Source organism: Aythya ferina, assembly GCF_964211825.1.
Source record: "Aythya ferina genome assembly, chromosome: 13".
Classification (NCBI taxonomy): domain Eukaryota; kingdom Metazoa; phylum Chordata; class Aves; order Anseriformes; family Anatidae; genus Aythya; species Aythya ferina.
In genome coordinates, this window is record NC_140311.1 from 192,981 (window position 1) to 216,204 (window position 23,224).

The window sequence follows — 23,224 nt, forward strand, 5'->3', positions numbered from 1 at the left end:
TGCTTACTTTACCACTGGGGAGGGGGGCATAGCTTGTTTCCTGACACTTGATGTCCGTTTCATTTGAAACAGCAAAGTGTTTTCAAACAGTGCCAAGAAGCAGTATCTGTTGGATGTATTGTGCTTGTGTAAGTTTTGACAGCCATCTGACAGCTGTTCATAGCCCTGGCTGCAAAGTATCAGAGGACTTGGTCAAGTTCTTATCATGAAGCTGGCTGTCTTTCTTGTCTGAATGGGTTTCACTGCAAAATCCTGAGAGCAGTTCAATAGGGCTCAGCATGGGGGAAGCAATGCTGCACCTCCTCCTTGTAAGGAATGGGAATGCCAGTGTTACAGTGTTGATGCTTACAAGGTGTTTTTTGTTAGTTTTCTCCTCTTTTTTTTTTTTTTTCTCCACACTGCCTTCTAGCTGCCTGGCTTGCAGCAGATTTTGTTCTGTATCATGCTGTGATGGTTATGCACAGGCAGAGTGATAGAGATACGCCCTTTTTCATCTACAGCAAGTTTCTTCTATGGTAGAAGGTTGTAACTGCTTCATTTCTGCAAAATGCTCCTGAAGTCTTTAGGGATTTCTCCACTGGACTTTCTCATTCTTCTTCTGAAATAAACTGATGGCTGTCTTTGTTACTGTGCTAGACAAAGATAAGTAAGGTGGAAGTGCCCGAAATTTTCTACCTTCCAATGTTAGGGAAAAATATTAACAACTTCCACAGTAATGTTTGGTTTGGAAGGGACCTCTTGAGATCCTCTAGTTCCACTGCCTCACTCAAGCAGGGTCAGCTAGACAAGGTTGCCCAGGACTGTATGCAGTTGGGCTCATCTGTTTCCTGTTTAGAAGGATCAGCAAGGAAACTCCTTGTCTAACTTTGAGTCTCTGGCATTGCTAACCCATTGCTGTCTGTTTCCCTTTCTACAAAGGCTCTTTCCTCAGAGCTAGCAAATGCTCGGGATGAAACCAAGAAGACAGCCAATGATATGATCCACGCTGAAAATATGCGTCTGGGCCGAGACAAGTACAAGACCCTTCGTCAGATTCGGCAGGGCAACACCAAGCAGCGCATTGATGAGTTTGAGTCCATGTAAACTCTCCCCTGCACCTGCTGCCCTGCACTCTCTTCTCCCCTTTCCCATCCTCTCCCATCACTCACTCATAATTGTGCTGCGCTGGAACCACTACAGAAGAGTGACCATGGTCTTATTTATAGAGTTTTGGGCAAATGCTGGAGTTCAGCGACAGAAGAAAGAACATCATTTAACACCTTCCTGGGGCGGCTTGGGAAAGCAAACTTGTATTGGGGCAAATCTGAAATTCTTTGGCTTTGGGTAAAGTCTTACTGCATTTAGTTTTGTATTGCTTACTGAAATAGCTGTGTTGCTGTCCTCTCCCATTGGGTAGGGAGGCCAGCAGATACTTTTACTGAATTACGTACAGTAAAGTGCTAACAGTTTGACATTCCTACTAACTTGCACAAGCTTCATTATTAAGCCTAGAGGCCATTTCTGACTTCATTAAGGGTCCGAATCACGTAGTTGAGAAGGAGAGGCTGGAGTGTGGGAAGAAGGAAGGAGGGTTGGAGGTAGAATATGGACTTTCTTTATAAAAGACCAAAGCTTTTGTCCTTTAAATTTAAGCAGACCAAACAGAATCTGTGGCGTTCCTGCTGGTGTTACTTCTTATTTAATGATGAAACTTGGAATTTCCTAGTCACATGGAGGCCTTTGCAGTATTTCCACTAATGAGGGGTATATCAGAGCCTTGAATTCCCCATTTTCCAGAAGTTTTCCTCTGGGTAAATGGCTTTGTTCACTGTCATTTGTCTGACTTGAATGTAACTATGGAGGCAGAGATAGCTAAAGAACACTGCCTTCCATTACTGGGTCACCACTGAAAATGAAAAGAGGTAAGCAGAAATGTAAATGTCTACAAATTCCTGTAACTATATTTTCTCTTGCTGAACCAGTACATTTCAGTCATGTGAATGGGATTTCAGTTTTTTCTATGAAGTCTTTTTAGCACATAGTTGTCAGTGCCTTATGATGGTGTATAGATCTACTGTAGCTCAGATGTCTTTGTTTAAACCAGATACAATCATAAAAAGTGATTAGCAGCTGGGGACCAAAAACTACTTTTGTATCTGGGTCATGTAGAAACAAGACTGCAGCTGTCTTCCTGGCTACCAGCAGCATTTGATGGGAGAGGGTCATGAGATATTTGTCCAATTGTTGCCTTAATCTTCAGTAGTTTTGCCAGATCCCTGGCTCAAATGGTTTTCCTTCTCCAGAAGGATGCTTTGCCCCTGTTATAGCTTTGAACACAGTATCTCTGTCTCTTAGAAACAGGACACTAGTGGTTGTGGGGGGGACTGGTCCTGGGAACCATTTGTATCAATCATTCTAATGCCCATCACCGCCGGTCTTCCAAGCTATCTATTCCTACCCATGCTTCTGCCCCACCCCCATACCCCCATATCTGGGGAGAAAACAGCCATGTATGCTCAGGGTTGAATTGCATTTTGCCTTGATCCTTCATGGAAGGAAACCTTAACCTTTAGAAGAGGCCTCTTAAAATGGATTCCATCTACAACGGAGTCCTCCTTTGCTTTACCCTCCTTGGATTAGCCTGTCCTTATAGGAAGTTATTGGGCTAGCCTGTGACTTATTTTCTTGCCTAACATGATCCTAAATCTTGTGACTTTCTAATTTTTGTGGATGCCTCCATTGTCTGTATGGTGTCACTGTTCATGGTGATGGAAGGAAAGTATTTGATCGCTGAAGTATTTTCAGCTCCCTGAAATATGGCAAAGGGGGAATGTGCCAAAAAGAAATGTCCATGTCAGTGTTAACAAACTGCAGTATTTCCCCAAGAATTCCTTGGGCTGCTAGAAACAACCTCACCAATGCTGCATTTTTTTTTTTTTTGAATCAATACAAGTCTGTGGAAATCCACACACCAACCAACCCAACTACTGTTGGAAGCATAACTTAGCGTGTTACTTCTGAACATTCAGATTAGTCATGTGAGAGCCCCCTTCTCTCCCCTGAATATAGCATGCTTTTGGGCAGGGGAACCAGGAAGTTTTTGGTTGGTCAAAAACACATGCTCCAGTCCTTTGAAAGCCACAAATGAAAGATTGCAGTAAAACTTGTCAGAACTGATTTGTGTATTTCTGTACTGAAGGGTTATTGGCACTGACTCTGCGTGAGTCTCATTACTGGCAGGGCAGACAACCATTACACTTCTGTTCTGGTGCTTTAAAGCTGGTTCTCAGCACTTCTGTTCTGTCTGTAGCAACTATTGGTGCATTTGCAGGGAAAAAAGCCCTTATTGCATTTAAACAATTTCCTAACAAGCTGATACACAGTGCCTGAAATATGTGTTCAAATAATAAACTAGTAAGCCTTACTGCTTTGAGTCACACAACACTGCTGAGCTCATGTTATGATGCTGGCATAACTTCTGTTTATAGAGTTTTGATTATTTTTTTTTGTTAAATGTCATTCTAATTTCAAGAGTTCCAGTATAGGAATAGAACGGCTTGTGCCAGTGAGTCCACCTAACTCTTTGTAGTTGTTTCAGCCCTCTCTTCTTCTTAACCAGTATTATATTCCAGTGGTATCTAATGATATTTGATTTCAATACTTCTAGCTATGCACAATTAGAAAATATTAGTCATGGGATGGAGGATACGTTTATGGTCCCCCTTCCCTTGGAAATGTATACTGTATTGTAAAGAAATGATATTTTGCAAGAAAACTAATGTAAGAAGCTTTCAGTATTATGTTGAGATTTGTAGGCACATTTTTTTTTATCTGTTAAAATACAGTGAATTTTTTTTCTTCCTCTCCATGTCCCAGTTTAATTGGTTAACTACTCCTAATGGGGGTGGGGGGGGAGGGAAATACCTTATCAAGTGTTTGCCTGGCTTTATCTTTTTTGTTGTTGCTGTAAATTATGGTGTGTGTTTTTTTTTTTTGTTTTGTTTTGTTTTTTTGACCAGTCTTTTTATTGGATTATAATAAAATCTCAATTCCTTAGGGTTGTGGAGTAATTAATGGGTCCATGTGGTTATCTGCAAAGAGAACCTTGATGTTAAGGCTTTTTTTTCCCATGTTTGGAGGAGTTGTTAAAAATCCATACGCTGTTCTTCCTACAGTGCCAATAAAGTTTAGAGAAATTCAGCAGATGGTGTCTGGATGATTGCTTAAGGCTTGCTTTTAGTCTAGTAATGTGTCTCCAAGTTAGAGGTCTGCCATGTGACCTCTGAGAGGTCAGCCATGATCATATCACTATCACAAATAGGGATATCTTACTTGCATCCTTCAAAAGCAAGAAACTGCTTGAAGTAATGCCCCTTTTGACCTTCCCAGCTGTCTGACTGGAACTAGTACTGGAATTCAGATTTCTGTGTGGAAAAATTGAGTGTGTATTTGTATCATGTTTAACTTGCAAACTGCCTGTCAAACTGGGGAAGAGCTGCTGCAGTAGTTTTTCACTGGTGAGTGCCTGCCATGCCTTGACCTATGAGGAATCCAGCACCAGGTGAGCACATGAGGGTGGCCAGGCTCTGTGCTGCTGCTGCATGCCCCAGACTTGCTGTTGGGTCTGTCCAAGACTAGCCTTGTACTGGAGATTTTAATCTCATTTGTTCCACAGGTATTTTTTCCCATCTTTTGTGTTTCATGAGGTCTCAGTACAGGTCCCAGTGATGGAGGAGCAAGGCTACTGCTACCTTTCTGCTAATGAGCTGTGTGATCTTCATTTGTATCTGCTTTCCATGTGGTTGTCAAGAGGGGCTTTGCAGAAACTGCCTCATGCTTGCTGCACTGTAAAATAAGGCAGATTTCATCAAAATTTGTTAGTGCTCAGAGATCTGCTACTGTGGGAGAAACTTGAACTTGTCTACAAACTAAATGTGAAGTGTGGAGCAACAGAGACTTCTGCAATCCACATCAGGCTTGACATGGATCTATTTTCTGTAGGTGGGTTTCCTTATTCCTTCCAGGATTCTGAAAAACCTGAACACCACTGGGTGAATTGAACAAATTTACTTGAATACTACTGTACTGCCTTATTCAAGGGAATGCATGCTGGCCTGGGAATGCAGTTCTCACAAATGAAATTCTGTCTTTTAATGCATCTACTGCTAGATGAACAATACCACCTGTGCTTACATTTCTGGAATCCCTGAAGGCTCTGTGCTTAGGCTCTGTGCTTGCAGTCAGATTATTCTTCTGCATGAATGGTGTAGCTTTCATGGTGTTCCCTTGCAACCCTTAATTTGGAAACTTAAGATGTTTAGTTAAATCTCCAAAAAAGTATAGTTATACTAAATTTGTGCTTGAACAATTGGAAGTGCAAAGCACTAATGGCTGAAGGTTGCTATGCAAGGCCATATAGTAAAAAAAAAAAAAAAAAAAAACACCAGACTGTTCTAAAATGTTGGAAGATAAATACAAATTTGATTCTAAACTTTAAATTCTAGTTTACGTAGATAGCTTCTGCTGTTATTCGCTGTTCTGTCAGTGATAATGTTTCTAATCTAGGCTACACCTGCAACTGCTGGGGACACAGACGCTTTTGTCTGTGGAACAGGGACAGACTGGAAGTGATTTGGTGCAAGATTCTCTGTGAATAGACAAGCAGGATACAGGTCATCTGTAAGAAAAATGAGTTGGACCTCAATGTATTGAGCATTAAAATGAGGCTGGCTTTAGTAGTCTCACTGGTCTGCAGCTCTAATTTAAGTGCAGCTTGTGGACAAACATGCAGGTTCCTACTACAGAGCAATGCCCAAACAAACATCTGGTGCTAAGTAATAGCTCTCTTAAAGTTACTAGTAATTTTAGGATAGATATTCTCAGAATAGATGACAGGATGAAGTTGGTATACAGAAAATAGGAGTAAAGACTAACGAGGAGAAAGGAAAGACCATCTCTGAGACTTATAAGGAATACTGGGAACTTATAAGGAATATTGGGCTGTACCTCCAGCTTCTTTTGAGAATGTGCTTGCTCTGAATAGATGTTAATACCATTGATACAGCTCGCTGGTGAGCAGAGCTAGTTGGAAAATTACAAGTCCTCATCATGGTTGTTGCCTCTGATTGTGCTCTTTTAAGGCCAGGGTTGCTCTTCCATCAAGACTGACTTAAGGGTCAAGGGAATGTGGAATGTATTGCTCTTGAGTGGAGAGGTTACAGCAAAGCTTGTCTATACTCCACATGTAGCAGTACTGCCCTCCCATCCATCTCTGAAGCATCCTTGACTGACAAGGAGAAGCAGCTGTAGTTGCAAATGAAGGCCTTGACCGGGGCACTGTAACTTCTAGTGGCCTTCACCCAGACAGGCAGCAGCTGCTCTGCCAGGGGTGGCTGCTATCAAGGAGCCCTGTTATGGATTTGTTAGCTCATCTGTGATAGCATTACTGTCCTCTTGCTTCCGGTGGTGAAAATTTGTCCCTTGCTTCTTTTGTTTATAGCAATACTAAAGATGTTGCTGAACATCTAGAGAGAGGTCAGAGTGGGCAACTGATTTTCTCATTTGACAGATGTAGAAACTGAGGCACATTGAAAGCCTTCCCACATACCTTCCAGCCTATAACGCTCAGTATCTGAGACTTGAAAACACTTGATGTAAGCACTTTGCAGGTCTGAGTTTAACATATTGTTTTTGGGGCAGTCCTCTGTACCTGGGCTTGTGGGCTTGGAGAAAGCAGGATAAGCACAAGTTGTCCAGTTTGATTTTATTAACAGTTTGTTTGGGGACAGGAAATGGTCATTGGTGGGTTTTTGTGGTGATTATGAGGATTGGGAATTTCGGTTTTGTTTAGTGGACTTAGTTCTGTCTGTGTAAGCAGCCTGTGTCAATTTCCTTACTCTGCAGTATTTGTGAGGTGATGGGCTTTGGTAGGAGGTATTCTGGTAGCCTTCATTATTCCTGGTTCTGTGTCTGCTGCTCTGCAGTCCCCGAGACTTCACCTGTGGGAGCAGCACAGGCCTTGATTCTCTCCCTGCCTCTTGGCAGGGACTAATCCAGAGCAGCTCTGTATAACTCTGGCAAGAGAATTTCTGTCTCAGGTATCCATTTTATCTATCATCCCTCATTCATGCTTCTCAGAGGCCAACCAGGAATCTTTTTTCTCCATTTATCTTAGAGGTAAAACATGGCACAGAAGATGATGCCTTTCTTCCGTGGCAGTACAGAGTTGTGAAGGAACCTCATGACCCATTTCATGGAACTCAGCTCAGACTTCCAGCTCTGCCTTCACACATGTCCAGACTGCCTGCCTTCCCACAAACCTGGAGGAGAGCATGGATCAGTCCTGCTTGCTCCAAACATGAATGGAGCCAATTCTTTACTGGAGCAGAGTGCTGGCCTTCAGCTTTGCCACAATTTATTGAACTGTTTACTCAAGTTCTCTCTTTCCTCTAGACACATTTCCTGATCCACTGTTGAGCACATTGGAGCAAGTGGGTGCTGATGTGCTGACCTGGATGACATTTGTACTCCTGTGTGTCTTGCAGCTTGTTCATGGGTAGGGACGAGGTTATTTCTGATGCATCTGATTTTGGCTCTTTCCTCTCCCATCTTTGTGGCTGATCTGCTGCAGAACAGGCTGCTTTTTCTGATCCCTCCTCCCTCTCTCTCTCAGGAGGGACTTATTCCTACCTTAATTTACTAGATTTGTGAAATGTTGATTCAAATGGTAGCAGATTTATTCTGACAGAACTGTGGTGGCTTTTTACATTAATAACTACAGGATTAAAGCATGATTTTATTTTCAACCTGGGAGGTCTTTAAAAGATGTTTAGCTGTAGAGCTTAGTGATATGGTTTAGTGGATTACTTGTCAGTGTTAGGTCAGACGTTGGACTAGGTGATCTTGGAGGTCTTTTCCAACTTAGATGATTCTGTGATTGTGCTTTCAGAGAGGCAGTAGACTAGTAGATTAATTTTAAACCATCCATCTAGGGTCTCCTGCAAGCCACAAAGTTAGAAGAGCTCTTTTGGTTAGAGTTGTTTGCACACAGTGCTTTCTACCTAAGGGAACAGATGCAAGTCTGCCTTGTGCTGACTGCATACATATTTGCTGAACTGTCCCTCAGAAGGATTGAAACAGTGGTCAGAGGAGCTGGGTCTGGTATCCAGTAAGTCTGAGTGGTTCTGGCTCTGGAGAGCTGCAGCACCACTGTATAATGTCCTGCTGGACCAGTCCTGTGCCGATATCAGTGTGTTTACATCTGATGTAGCAATCAGGGACAAGGGGGATAATGGTGCCTCTTAGCTGTTTTGTCCATTTTTGTGAGAGTCCCTAGACTGGGGAGGAGAGGAAACTGTTCTTTGTGTGGTGCAAAAGAAACTGGGTAATGTGTTTCAGGCTAGAAAACCACTTCCTTCCCTGTGTGTGCTAAGACATTACTAAACATCAGCACAGCCACTGCACTGATGGCAGTGTGACCTGCAGGCAAGTGAGATGGGATGTGTGTGTGCATGTCTGTGTATGGTTGCTAGTAGAAACATGGTTCCTGCCAAATTTCTATGAAATGGAGCTAAAGATTCACTTCGGCTCTGCCTGTCCTGCTCATAAAGAATTGTAGAATTCTTTACACAAAAAGAAAAAAGAAAATGTTCTGAGGTTTTTTTTTTTTTTTTTCTTTTTTTTGTTTGTTTGAGATGAATACTTATTCGTCTGGATTTCTGTTTGTAGCTTGGACTAAATGAACAAGGGTTTACTCTGGAAATGCTGAGTTTACTTCTAGGCTTGCTGTTAGAGGGAAAGACAGACCTTACTTCTGTTTTTTCTTTGCCCTGTTTCAAAAACCTTAAAATAACATACCAGTCTAGTGCAGGGCATGGTTCTATCCTGCACTAGTGGTGGTGTTCCTGTTTTCACCAGAGGACAGTTGTCCTCTTCGCTGCTTCTCACTTCCCTACAGGACTGGATGTGTTGATCTCTGACCTAACTTCCCTCTCTGTGTTCTCCTCTGGTGGCATTGACCTCTCACTTGCTGTGTTCAGAGTTCCTGGCAAGGAGAGAAGTCAGTGCCAAGCAAACACATGAATGTCCTTGCTGTGAGAACTGCTGCACATATATCTACTGTATCTCTCATTTCAAGGTTTGCTAGAGAGATAAGATGCTCTGTGGTTTGTTTGTTTGGATAACTGAGCTGCCTGCTGCATCTCTTCATGGTGCCTGAAAAGTAAAGACAAGACTGGGCAGGACGTCTGTGTAAGCATTCTACCAAAATATGAGCTGTTAGTTTGGTATTAGGGGCAATTAAGGGTCCTGAGATGAGAGTTGTTCTCAAACTCCACAAAAAACAGGAAGTGAACATGTCTCTACTGTAGCATTTTGGTCCTCAGGGGAAATTTTAATTAGCCTGGGGCAGAGGGCGTAGGCTAATGTAAATAGTAAAAATAGAAAATAAAGCATTTTCTTCTAAGGAAGTCTCACTTGCATGAAATATCAGCTTGAAATGAGTGATACTTATCTGTGTCTTTGTCACTTTTCAACAGGATTTAATGAATGAATAAACAGTGGTTGCTTCTCATGACTGTCCTGCAAAGTAGGTGAATAATCACATATTACATCTCCTGCAGTATTGGGGAAGGCAGTATTACTGGGACATATTTACTGAGCCTGCAGTATTGGGGAAGGCAATTATGTGGCCAGATGGTATCTGTGTCAGGAGCAGACTCCGTAAGCCTAACTCTCACTCTGTTGCTGTAAGAACTGGTACCCCAACCTGCCTTCACAAGGTGGCATCATCCAGGCATTCAGTGTTCCTGTTAGTCTGTTCTACCAACCCTCAGCTTGCAACCGCTTCTGTCATTAGACATTGCATTGAATATTGATGCCTAAACTTGCATTTAGGTTTAGTTCCTAAAAGGGAAGTCTGTAAGGCAAAACAAGATGAGTCTGGCTTGGGGGTGGGTATGGGGTGACAATACTTATTACCATACTTTTCTCAATACCTGTGCCACGAAACATCCACAACTGGGCTGGACTGCAGCAAGATCAAAGTGTAATCCCACTATCCATCCCTCATTTTCCTCCCTCCCTTCCTCCACCCCCAGGGAGGCTGTCCTCATGTGTTGCCTTTTTTTTTCTTCCCCTTCCCAGCCATATTTATAACTCTTAATCTAGCTGGCCTTGCAACAAAAGACAGCCCAGGAGACACGAAGCAACACCCAAGTAGCATGATAGCTCAAGGCATCTTGGGGTTCATGCGACCCCTGTGCAGTGGACTGAATGTGAGCAAAACTCGCTTTGTTTTTCTCTGTGGGATGACAGAACAGAATTGTATGCCAGCAAAGCAGGTGTCAAGAAGGGGTTTCAGCTCAACGTGCCATCTCCAGGGTGCCCCCAGAGAGTCAAGGTAAGTAAAAGGATGAACCATACATCACCGTGTTGGGAAGGGCCATTTCAAGAGAGAAATGCACTGACCTCTACCTCACCCCACAGAAGGGAGAGGAGAGGCTGATACAAAACATGACCTGTAAAGGGGTGGTGAATGAGGAAGTGTAGTCTAAGCAGATGCTGATGAGATGAAGATGGTACAGGGAGCTGATGTGAGAGGTGTAGCTCCCCTGCCTCTGGAGCCACAGAGGCTACCACTAGTGGCACAGAGATGACAATGTGACATATGAGTCCATGGACTGCTGGGGTCCAGTCATGAGCCTTTGAGGAATGGGGATGGTGGGCATAGCAGGTCAGTCAGCTGGGCAGAAATTGGGATGACTGCTGGGTTACTCTGGGAATTGCAGATTCTTTCAGGTTTCATGTACCTGCTGCTGGAAAGGTGGAGTGGGGAGCTAATGTTTTCTGCAGTCCCAGGGAGCAAAACACCCTCTCTAGGTCATTGGAAGCCCCACTATAAGCTCTCATGTCTTCCTGGCATGTTCTTCCTGAAAAATTATGCTGATAATCCTACTTAATGGGATTTATGAAGTCTCATTATCAATGGGTTTTCTTTCTAATTTCTTTGTTGCATATGAAGTTATTGCTGGCAGTATATGCCCTATATGGAGATAATCTTTTAGGGAAAAACACTGTCAAGGAAGAAACACCATCTTTGAACCCCTCCACTAGCTCTCTTTGTCACAGAAAGTTTAAGATTTTTAAAGGGGAGTAATCAGTTGGCATGTGCTGAATTTGCAGGGCTGAGCTTATGTCTGGATAACATCTTTCCAAAGCCCTGAATGTGCCTGACAGTAATGCCATTGTAAAATAGTTCAGCCTAAACAAAGCAAAAGTCGGTCTCATCAGTTCTGAGTTGTTTTCAAAATCTTGGTTCAAAATTATTAACAAAATGTGAAAGGATTTTTTTTCTTTGTGATTTCTTTTATTGGTATTTTTGAAACCAACTTCAAACAAAATCAAATGCTAAATAGAAAACAAAAGATATGTTTTCTTTCCTGTTTCTCCTGAAACCTTGGGTGCCCAAAGCAGGAGTCCACCAGAGGAGACTTGAGACTGGGACTAGTTCAGGGGAATATGAAGATGACTAGGCCAGTACGAGTGGATCTACAGGAGATAACTGAACAGTAAAAATAGGGACTAATCAGGTTGGGTTTATGCCCCCAACAAAGGCATCTATATTAAAAACACAAGCAACTTAAGTTTCCCCTACAGCCAGCAGAAGATGCTTACAGGTGCTTTCTATGTAATGGTCTATAAGTGTTTGTCATCATCCCTACGTTGTTCTCTAAAATGGTAAATTGTTACACCCAGGCTTGTCCAAAGTTATGCAGGGGATCAATGACAATAGCATCTGTACTTTCTTGTATCTAAGTGAATACCCTGTGTGCTTTCTCAGGCTGCAACTCTGCTCTCTCATGGCTCATTTAACTGGTGGCAACAACTAAAACCCTGCAACTGCAGAGAATGAATTCCCCTAGCATTTGCGGGATCCCAAGTGCAGGGATCCTTCTGGCATGGATGTTGGCTCAAGATTCAGGTTGCCTTCAAGATAATATGAATTGATTTTTCTATGCATAAGTATCTGTGCAGTTTTGGGGACTGTTGAATCCAGAAGTCTGTGCTTGCAGGTGGCTGCCTTCTATAATCCTTGTGATAAATATGTCGAGTTGTAGCAGTAAGTGAAGTCCTATGATTTTACCATACCTATTGTGTAACAAATTATTTCACCCATAGCTGTAAAACAAACATTGAAGGGAAACGTGGATATTTGTGATTTAAAAGTAAATAGATAAATAAAAACAAATGGGTCCACTTCATCAAAATAGAGGAAGGGTGTTTTTGCTTTGTTTTGACAATTGAGAACTAGACTTATTTATTGCTTATTTACAGAGAAATATTTGTGGGTCTTGTTATGAAGGAGACTGAAATGTCTTGGAGAAGTTCTTTGACTGTTTGCTTTGTCAAATAGGGGGTCCTGCTTGGTCACGTGACTGCAACACGATGATCTTTTCTTTCTGTGTATGGGAAACTTCCCACTGCAGCACGGCCTTAGTGCTAACTTCACAGCTGTTTTCATAACCAGGGGACCCTGTCACAGACCAATGACCCAGGCATTGTTTTCTGACTAAGCTTTCTGAAAAACAGGAAGCTGATCTCCTCACATGAAGGTACAGTGGCCCCTGTGTTCCGTTCTTTTTAACTGAATCAAGCCACAGCTGAAAAAAGATCAGAGAATGCAAGAATATTAATCTCTTTTCTCCACTTCTAAATTTCAGTGAAATAGGATCACCTTTCCAAAGTGAGAATTATTTGAAATTTTCTACTCCTGTAGGCTTGCTGATACAATCTGTATGTCAGCAATTTAAGTGACGGCATCTTGAGTCACTCAGAGATATCCTGCAACGACTTGTTAGCAGGTAAAGGGGATTAGACCTATATGGTGACTGTGATTTATGGGAAGGGGGATAAACTGACCTGCAAACTTGAAAAAAAAAATTTCTTCTCTTTTCTCCATTACATTTTTACAGAATTTCTTTCCTGTATCCAGCTGAACAGGACACATCCCCTGTACTCCAACTGTGCTGATTTCCTTTAAGTACAGAAATATATAAGAATCAAGTCTGAGCAATTCCCTTTGCTCTTTCTTAATTTACATGAGCAGAGATCTTTGCACATTTCATTTTCATCTGCCTCAGAGCAGAGAGGGATGAGCAGACAGGTTAAGTCCTTCCAGTTGCTGCTGCTGTTGCTATCTCAGACACAGAACCCATTCAACCAATTCTTCCTCCTAATCTCTGTGACTTTCATGAGGATGCTCAGCACAAGGAGTGCAGGTGCTGTCATGCTTCCTTGGCCAGAGGATTTGCTGTAATGTGTCTTTTTTTTTTTTGGCAGTGACAGCTTGTATTCATTGTGTACAGCAAATTGCTAGAAATCAGGCCATAATATTCGAAATTCTCAGAGCTCTGAGCCACACTTGCTCCATGTTTCAGTAGCCCCAGGGCTTCCAGAAAAGTAATTTTACCAAGCTTTACTGAGTGTTCCAAGCAACACCTTTATTGGAAAAAGGTGGATGTTGCTTCATTCATCCTCATCTAAGTAGGACATCAGGGGATTGTAAACTTGGCCTGTTCTCACTTCAAGGCCATAGTTCTTTCTTCTGATGCCAGAAATGACAGCAGAAAGGCCATGGGGGCAACACTGACACTTCCAGTCCTCAGAAGCATACCAGAGCTGTGGGGGAGAGCTATGGCTCTTTCCAGAGATTTGGGAGACAGGTCTGCATCGCTGGCCTCATGGAAGAATGTGGCCCATCTTCTGCCACTGGACAGTGTCCTGGACTTTGAGATGATGGGCACTTGGGCAGTGCCACACTGAGATACTGAACAAAATACCCACTGCTTCTGGGGTGCTGCCCAGTGTCAGCACAGGAGGTAGGGTTTGGGATAACTGGGACCTCCTGCTCCTACATGACCATTTGGGTACAGGCACTAAGAAAGATTGCTGTTGCTTGGTGCTTTCCATGACAAATAAAACAGTCTCAGAATACACGGTCTTGTTGAGAAATCCCTGACACTGCTCTTCAGGGTGGCAGCCTCCACACTGGTAGGGAGGGCCTGGTCTGGAGGAGGTGAGGTGGACGCTGTTTCCTTCTTGTTTGTAGACACAGTTTCTGCAAGTCAGCACTGAGCAATGCTGGTGGCCTTGTCCTTAACACACTACCAGATTGAATTCTGCAGGCTGTCAATACAACTAGTGGTTTCTCACGAACAAGGATTGTGTTAGCTCAGAGAAGGTTATTCAACATGGTTGCTCTGTAAACTGGGGCTAAGCATGTCTCATCACAAGAAGGCTCCCTGAGACCGAGTTCAGGGAAAGAGTGGATGCTTCATGAAAGAACAAAGAGCAGAAAAGGAGTAGTCAGCAAGTAATCCCCTTGGGAAGCACCATGTGAATGACAGCATCCCTTATTTCATTATTAGTAACTGATCCTAAAGGCTTTATTACTCCAACCAGGATTACATCCCAGGCTCCAGGAGCTGCAAATGCTTTCCTTGTCTACAAACGCTTCCTCTGCCAGCCAGACCAAGGCAGAGTCAGTGCAGAACATCTGCACTTGTTGACTCACAGCCAACATGTATTTTGAGGGAAGTTTGGTAAAATGGAAAATATTCTGGTCAGCTCATTTTTGAACTGTTCAAGTTTGTCTATTTCCACTGAGAACCAACAACCTTAAAGTTTTTTAGCACATGTAGCGTAATCCTTCTGGAAACATTATTTGTATACACATTTACCTCTGAATGCCGTGGCTCTAGTGTTCACACAAAAGACCTTGGCAGTGGATGTGCAGAAGAAAGTAGGTTCCTCTGATGTTTTTTTTCTTTTGCATATTTTTATTACAGCTCTGCAGACCAGGTGACAGTGCATTTTATAAATCGGGATGGAGAGCGACTTACAACCACAGCCAAAGAAGGGGAGAGTTTGCTAGAAGTGGTAGTCAATCAAAACTTGGCCATTGATGGATTTGGTAGGTGTTGCAGAAGGGTATGTACTCTTAAGAGTTCTGTGTTTGTGCTTTGACCAGTGAATACCTGGGAATAGTACAACTGTACACATGCTACTGTGCTCTGGTGAGAGCATGGAGCACAGGGAGGATGCATATGCTTCCTTTGCTAATTTGGTCATCAGCACTTTTGCTTTTCAGTCAGCTTACTCAAATTACTTAAGCTTGGAGCCCTGATTTGTATCCACCCACTGGCAAGCTTCTCTTCCCCAACAGCTGCTTGCTTGGGCTGGCTTACTGCACTGACGTGGCAGTGTGACTTCAACCCTCTGGCTGCTGGGATTTCAGTGGTACTGTGGTTGGTTGGAATTGAAGTATGAATTTGAAAACTGATGCGATCCTCTCAAAGCAGAGGCAGGCTGAAGTCTGCCTACATCTATTTTGTTTTCCGGCATCTATTTTGACATGCTCTAGATCTGTTAAAGGACACTTCCTCCCAGTGTTTCCAAAGATGATCACCCTTTACCATCTTTTTTTTCTGATTTGCTGTTATTCCCCCCACTTCTGCACCAGGTGCATGTGAAGGGACATTAGCCTGCTCCACCTGTCACCTCATCTTTGAGAAGGATACCTTTCAAAAGCTGGATGCCATCTCAGATGAAGAGATGGACATGCTGGACTTGGCATATGGACTCACTGAGACGTAAGCATCCCTACTGATTGCAGTAGATACTCAAACCTCTCAGACAGAATCTCAGCACCTATTTCCAAGGAGACAGGATTATATCCTGTATTGCAATTATGCCTGTAGAGCTGCTTTCTCTTGTGCCTTTTATCTTTAACAGGAACTTTCATGAAAAGCAAGCCTGGACCAGACATTCCGACGTGGGTTAGGAATTTCTTCCCTTACTGTGGGAACTGATGAACCTCACTTAATCTTTTTCTTCTCAGATCTCGCCTTGGTTGCCAGGTGCGCATTAAGAAGTCGATGGATGGTCTGACAGTGCAGGTCCCCATGGAGGTATCAGACATCAGGAGGCAGCTGGAGGTCGGAAAGCAAAGCAAACAGTAACTGGAAACGACTCCTGCCCAACCCACTTCCTTTAGGTGTGGCAGGGCACTTTGCTTTTGGTTAACACTGGTGCTCTTTGGGGCTGGCTTGCAGTAGACAATGGAAGTCTGACTTAGTATGTACGACTGTTCAGCAAATCTCTTCTTTAAATAAAGGTTGATTGAAAGCTCTTCTTTAAATAAAGCTTTTCTTTAAATAAAGATACTAGGATATTAAGTATGTGTTTTAAGTGTTTGCTTTTGTGCTCTGCTGAAGCAACTGGATGAAAATATATGGCTTTACGTTTCCTTGGGTGGGTGACAGTAAACATCTGTGCTGTGTGTGAATCACTCTCCCCTTTTACATTTAGGGAAACCTGCTATTCTCTAAATAACTACTGGAAATTTTGTAAGGCTTGGCTATTTAACTGGAGCAGATTTTTCCCAGTTTGGGAAGCTTGAGAAGAAATAGTTGTTCCCAATGCAAGACAGTGTGCTGTTTCGCTTGATGACATAAACAAACTGAGTCTGGATCACAAGGACATACTGATAAATATTTGTTTCCTGTAAGAATGAACCACTTTCTATAAATTTGAGATGTTACATGTCACTGAATTATGTGCCATGATCCAATAATTTTTCCAAATAATAAATTTTTGTATTACTGTGTATGTCAAAATTCTACTACTCAGGCTTTTAGACCTGTACTTTCCTGGTAACATCAGCCTGGTTACAGTCCAATCAGTTTGAAGGTAATTTATGTGGAATAATCTGTGACTTTTTTTTCCTCCTTATGTTTAAGCAAATATGTGAAGTATGAATGCTGTAGAGAATCCATGACACACAATTGAGTTTTCCAGCATTTTGCTACAGACTTAATTATAACCCAGGCTGTACTTAGCAGCCAATTTAAATAAACAATCTACTGTTCTTAGGCAAGGTATCAACTGCATAAAAGGCTTATAAATTTAAAGTACTTTTAGCTGATATTAGGGTGTTCACAATTGTCTTGGGCATTATTTATTTATTTTTAATTTTTATAATCTTCTCTCCTCCCACAGCTTTTTGGTCTCTAGCATCAAAATGCCAAGACTATGCAGCGTGTCTCACAGTGTCAGATTGCATCTGAACAACCAGACACCAGGTGGAGCTCGCTCTACATCAGCAACTCGTGAAACTGCAAGCAGAAGGGAAGAGGATGTGACTCGAACCTGAATTTCCTTGACTTCGTTTTATTTCTGTTCTTTCCTCAATCTCTTACACTGAGTCATGACTAGCTCTGTCTTGGAAGGCTCAGAGCAGTTATCCATGTTTGATTTCAGCTGCTACCTCCATACCTTTCCCCAGGGCAGGAGTAATGTTGACATGAGTTCTGCCCCTCTAAGCGTAGTCCAGTGTCAGTGTGGGGCTCACAGGTGAAGAGTGACATCCTGTATATCCCCAGGTACAAACCTTGGTTCTCTGGTCCATTCATCCATACAAAATTTTATGCTGGGAGACTAAGACAAGGGTATACAATGGTGGGATTTTTCTGGTGCTGAACACTTGCTTGTGATTTACCATAGGTTGTAAAAGAGGTTAAATGAAAGCAGTGAAGCCACCAGTTTCAGTACCACTTCATGTCTCCCTGTTTCTGCCACTATCCATTTGCAAAGCAGAGATGATTTGTGGCTTTGCAGTCCCTCTCATCAGTCACCTCCTGTTTGTAAGCCCAAAGCTGGACCACAGTTTGCGGCTGAAAGATGTCACTTCCCTGCACAGAGGCGTTGAAGCCATGTGCTGTTGGGGGGGGCAAGTGAGGCACTTGCCTCTTAAAATGGCTGAGTGGCTGTCACATTCCTCTTCAGAGCATTGTTGCCCTTGAAAGAAAAGGTTTCTAGGGCACGTTGCTTTGAAATGCAGGTAGCAAAAATAGCCTATGCTTCCCTTCTGCAAGTCTAACACTCAAAGTTGCTATAGGGTACAGGTGAGTATGCTGCACAAAGGGGCTATCTGCCAAGGATGAGGGTAGAATCCCTTCTGAATTTGTCTGTGGATACCTGGCTTTCCTGACTCTATTGGCATATAAGAAGTGGAATTAAGACAGTTAAAATAAACAACTGTAGATGCCCTTATGCACTTCTATCAGTTTCAGTCAGCCTGAGGGATAAGGGAACAAAGTATACATGCCAAACAGAAACGAAGAGGCTGAAGTGCATGACTCGTCTTCTCAAGGCAAATGAGCTGGACTTGCTTGGCCTATCAGGGCACAGTGCTGCAGACACTGTGCTGTAGTCAGTGTCAGGCTCAATGTGCCCTCCCTGACCTGGAAGTATTCACATCCATTTAAACCTCCCTGAAGAAGACCAACACGTACTTTAACTCTGGTTAAAGCCTTCTGTGGGCTACTTTGTTAAAACAGCAGTAATGTTATCTATTGCCTTCTCCTTGATGCAGTGTGGGTAGGTGTATTCCCCTGGAGGGGAGCTCAAATAATGAGGGCTAGAGAAACAAGGGAGCTGGGAGAGGGTTCCTTGTGAGCAAGACCCAGTGTCACAGCTTGAGTGGGATGCATGTGCATGTATCATGGCATGGTTCAGTTCATGGCATGGTTGCAAGCACGACCACCCAAGCACAGAAGAGAGGGAAAGTAGGAGCAAAGAGGGAACAAAAGGCAATTGCCACATCACATGCAAACTGTCTCTTTTTATTGAAATAGTTACAACCATAGCTCTTGAAAAAAAACTGAATGACTCTGTAGTGTTTTGTGAGTGCAGAGAAATGATGGCAGGTGGTTTGTACTACAATTATATATACCGTTCATCATCAACAAGGGCCACCAAGGTGAGCTGGGACAGAGAATGCCACATCTGAGAATTAAACACTAAGCAGGACAAATCATTTTCTATACACCTTATAAAGTGGACTTGGGGCTCCTTCAATCCCTAGAGGAATGTGGTGTGAACTTTGAGTCCTGGGCCAGCTAACAGGCCCTGTCACTGGCACCTGGAAGATACTTACTGGATCATTTTACAAAGGTAATGTCCCCTCTGTGCAAGGGCTGAACCACAGCTGATGCCAAGCAATCCCAGGCATGGCTATGGCATATACTTGGCAACCTGCACGGGGCACTTACTCCACAAGGATAGCCATTTGATCACTAAGATTCATGTATTTCTCTTGTCCTTCACCCATTCACTAGTAACTGAGTAAAAGGGCTGTCTCACTCTGAGAGAAACCACTGTAGAAAACTCTTACGTAACTTTCAGATGAAGCATCCTGAACATTTTAACCTTTGAGACTTTTCCCATCATTTTCTTAATACCAGTCAAGCTAACGTAGTGCTCTTAGCATCTTCTTAGACAAGTCTTTTTAGAGTCCCATTAAGTCCCATCACGGCAAAAACCATTCTGAGCATTGTCTTGAGTGGAATCATGGGGATGCTCCAGGAGTTTACTGGCTGCATTTCTTTAGTGGTAAAATATAAACAGGCTTCTTAACACATCCCTGCCTGTCACTTTTCCATATTTAATTCTGCTGGAGTGCCATGGGCTATGGTCTTTGATGTGTGGGATCTCACTACTACTTTGACTACTCTGACATCAGTGCTGTCAAAACCTGGACAGTTAGCCTATAGAGTGTCTGTCAGCTTTCTGGCTGGATGGGACTTTGCTGCAGCATCCACTTAACAACATTCTTGACTACTTCCACAACTCCTTAACTTCATGCTAAAGCCAAATACTGCTCGAGTCCTTCCCAGAATGACTAGGGATTTGATTAGGAGTCCCATTCACGCTGCCTCTGGAAAGGGCTGTCTGAAATGTCACCATCATTCACAGAAAAATGTCACCTTTTACTGAGACTGAAAGGACCATCTGCTCCCAGAGAATACCATAGAACACAGATATTCTTAGCCCTTCTGAAGTGACAGAACTTCACTGATGTTCTTTATAGTAACTGTGCCCTTTATAGTAACTGTGGCTCTGTCAAATGCTAGCTTTGGAGGAGGTATAACAAGAGAGAATCAATATAAACTTGGGAAAAAACAAACAAACAAACAAACAAAAAAAACATATTGGGGTTAAACATTACATATGCCTTGTCAATGAAAGCTGGGCTCCATTTGGTGTTTCTTTCTCAAGCAGTAATGAACGCAAACTGTTACCACTGGGGGACAAAAGGAAGATGAGCAGAGAGAAGCAGTGATTTGTGGAATGGGGGTGAAGGGTCTTCTTTTGGATGAATGAACAGCACTAGCTGTTCATGTAACAATGAACAGCAAATAGTAGAGAATTTTGTGCAAGCTTAAATTCTTTAACTTAATTCTGATAGAGTATTTGCTGTCCTGGTTCTCCAGTCATCCACACACATTGGTGACTGGAGAAAACAAAGCAGAATTTCCCTTTCCTGCTTTAAAAAGAAATGGATCAGACTCTGTACATGTCAGCTAATTCACGGATGGAGTCTGGTGGCATTCAGACCAATTGACACCTAGTCGGTGAAGTCTCTGAAGTATAAAAAAAATGTAAAGGAAAAACAAGATGCCCTCCCCCCCAGCCCAATCAAAATGAATTGTAGACCCCCACATTATATTACATACACATTAGAGTAACTTTACACTTATTGCCAATGCAGCCCACTAGATTCTTCACACCTTGATCATATCTTACAGAATATTTTCTGCTGCATATACACAAAAAATATTCAGTTCTTCCACCGTCATCTCTCTAGACAAGTGTCTCTTCTGCAAATGCAACTGCATCACACTCCTCCGTGGTCACTTCTGCCAGTGGCTGGCTCCTGAGCCACTCCATCTTGCTCCGAAGAAGTTCATTTTCCACTGCTTCTGCCTCAGCCATGGGACAGGTCTTGGTTTCATTGTGTTTGAAATATTCCCTGACAGTGTTTCGAATGGAGGCAGGGAGGATGATACGGATAGTGTGGCTGAATGTGTTGAAGCCCCTACTCTGGACTGGTGCCTGCACCACTTCCAGTCGCTTGCTCTCCAGCTCACTGGGAGTGGAGAAACTCTGGGGACTCTCTTTGTGCTCTGCCTGTAAGGACAGGATTGTTGGTTCATGGTGGTGTCGCCTGGAGGTGGACTGCAGGACAAGGGGGGTATTCTGCCCATAGAAAACTGTCTGGGGGATATGGACTCTCACAGTCTGCAAGCTCTTAGACAGGCTTTGCTCATTGCTGCTACTGGGTGAGTTGCTGCTGCTGGTGTTTGTCTTGGAACACTCCTCTTCCACTGGAGATGCCCGACAGCTTTCTTTATCTGGGGCCATGTAAAAGGTTATCTTGGTGCGCTTCAGGCTTTCCTGAGTTGGAGGGCAGTCATCAATGCTTTTGATTTCAATGTGCTTCACTGCCTTCTCCCTCTGCTGCTGTTGGCTGATCGGTGGGAATTTATCACCAGTTGGGCTGCCAGTTGAGGGCTCGGGAGTTTGTTCTAGCTCCTTGGCACAATCCTGGCTTCTGAGCCCTGGACCAGAGCCCCCTGCACAACTCAGCTGTCTCTCCTCTTTTTCCCAGTCAGTGTTGGTTAGTGGGCTTCCCACTGCAGCTCTGCTGACAGATGCAGAACTTTTCCTCTCCCCCCCAAAATGGCTGCTGTCTAAAGCCTTGGGTTCACACTCATTGAAACTGTCAACGTCACACAGATGTAAAGGCATAGGAGAGGTGAAAGACTTGTGCCACTCCTTTGGAGATCTCTTGGCAATCTTGGGAGACACAGCATGAAGTCTGGCAGATGTGCCAAACATGAATGGCAGGGACGAGCCATCTGTAGGACTAACAGCTGATGACTCTGAGCAGTAGGAGAAAGCACTGTCTAAGGAGCTAAGTGAAGAGGCAGATGGAGATGTGGTGGTGGAGGACAGACTAGAGAAGCTGGACCTGTTGGACAGGCTGGATTTCTTCACCCTAGAGCTGGTCTGAGGTGACTGCCACAAATTCTGCCTGACCTTATTACCCCCAGGGCTTAGGCCTTCATCAATCAACTTCTGGCTCTCCACCTGTAGTTGCTTGAGCCTGTGGATGCAGTCTGTATGGCTGTGCATGATGGTTGCATCACAGCTAGACTGGCGAGCCACGGGCTCATGGCTCTGAGCAGGAAGCTGGGAGCTAAGGCAGACACTGGGCTCTGACGAGCACCGGTCCCTGGCTGGGCTGAGTGAGCGTATTGAGCCAATGGAGCAGAAAGAGCCCTCCTCTTCTAGGAGGTCATAGCTATCCGCACTGGTGTTATTCTGGACTTTGCTTTGGTAGCAGGCTGTGATCTCACTGAACAAGTCCCAGTCTTCTTGCTCCTCATCGAGTAACAAGCTGCTAGACTGTTCAAAAATGGCATCTGTTTCAGGTACCAGACAATGCTTTGGTCTTTCTGGGTCACAAGCAGAAAATTCCAGCTCATCGGAGGAATCATCATTCTGAGCCAAGCCTATGCCTAGGGCAGAGAACACAAAATTTATCTGCTGCCTATGTCTCCCAACTGCATACAGCACCTTACAATCAAGGCAGGGGAAATATTATCATCCACATTTTGCCGACAGGAAAGCAAGGATGATCTATTATTTTCCCAGGGACTAGAACAGTACTGGGAACAATACCAAAAATTCTGGGTTGACAACCCAGGGTAGTCAACAACTGTATCTCTTTCCATACAACCTTATGATTTAGCTCTGTAGAACTAATCTGAAAGACTGCTGGAACATGGCATTGCTAAGGCTACACTAAATTCCTGTGATAGTGCTTTAATTTGGAATGGCTGGAATAGATTGAACAGCAGCCACAGAGAAAGACAACCATATTCAGGGATGTGTTTGAGGTGTCACACCTCAGCCCTCTGTTTTCCGTTTGCTTTTTGCCTATGTCTTACAGGGAAAGAGAAAATCCAAACCTGTTGTTTTTCAGTGCTTTTCTTTGGCAGTGAAGGAGAAACAAACTCTTCTGCATGAAGAGTTTATCTATTACAAGATTTTAACATTTTCTTGAAGATACAGTATGGCCAACTTACCCACAGATTCCTCAGAGTTTTTGGACTCCTTTTTGTCTGATCTTTGAAACAAGGAAGCAATGTCACCTCCAAAAATCTCTGCTGAGTTTTCAATCAGAAACTGCACTAACATAGCTACCTGGCAAAGACATGAATTTACAGTCAGTTTCATGAATATATAGCAAATCAAGTAAGTCCCCAAAAGTTCTTTTTTCTTTGACAAAGATGCAATTTCCTACAGAATCATTTGCTCAAAATGTTGTTAAGGATGC

General features: G+C 43.3%; 3 protein-coding genes across 4 annotated transcripts in view; 2 read left to right on the forward strand and 1 right to left on the reverse strand.

Moving 5' to 3' along the window:
- The window catches only part of MSN (moesin), a 42,575-nt gene extending 41,116 nt beyond the window's left edge, over positions 1-1,459 (forward strand). Inside the window, exon 13 of the mRNA XM_084534233.1 lies at positions 919-1,459. Coding sequence (XP_084390359.1) covers positions 919-1,083 — 165 coding nt within the window. The 3' untranslated portion in view covers positions 1,084-1,459. The remainder of the gene's footprint in view (positions 1-918) is intronic.
- An 8,668-nt stretch (positions 1,460-10,127) lies between these two features.
- On the forward strand, positions 10,128-16,214 carry LOC311443775 (adrenodoxin-like). The gene is made up of 4 exons (XM_084534236.1): positions 10,128-10,378; positions 14,826-14,950; positions 15,500-15,629; positions 15,878-16,214. The coding sequence occupies exons 1-4, from the start codon at positions 10,200-10,202 to the stop codon at positions 15,996-15,998; spliced, it is 555 nt and encodes a 184-aa protein (XP_084390362.1). The 5' UTR covers positions 10,128-10,199; the 3' UTR covers positions 15,999-16,214.
- A 2,432-nt stretch (positions 16,215-18,646) lies between these two features.
- LOC311443774 (uncharacterized protein) overlaps positions 18,647-23,224 on the reverse strand; it is a 38,854-nt gene continuing 34,276 nt past the window's right edge. For both annotated transcript variants that reach the window (XM_084534235.1, XM_084534234.1), the window contains exons 14-15: positions 22,974-23,091; positions 18,647-22,403 (exon numbers count right to left, since the gene is read on the reverse strand). In XM_084534235.1, the coding sequence (XP_084390361.1) occupies positions 20,683-22,403; positions 22,974-23,091 (1,839 nt within the window). In that variant the 3' untranslated portion in view covers positions 18,647-20,682. The remainder of the gene's footprint in view (positions 22,404-22,973; positions 23,092-23,224) is intronic.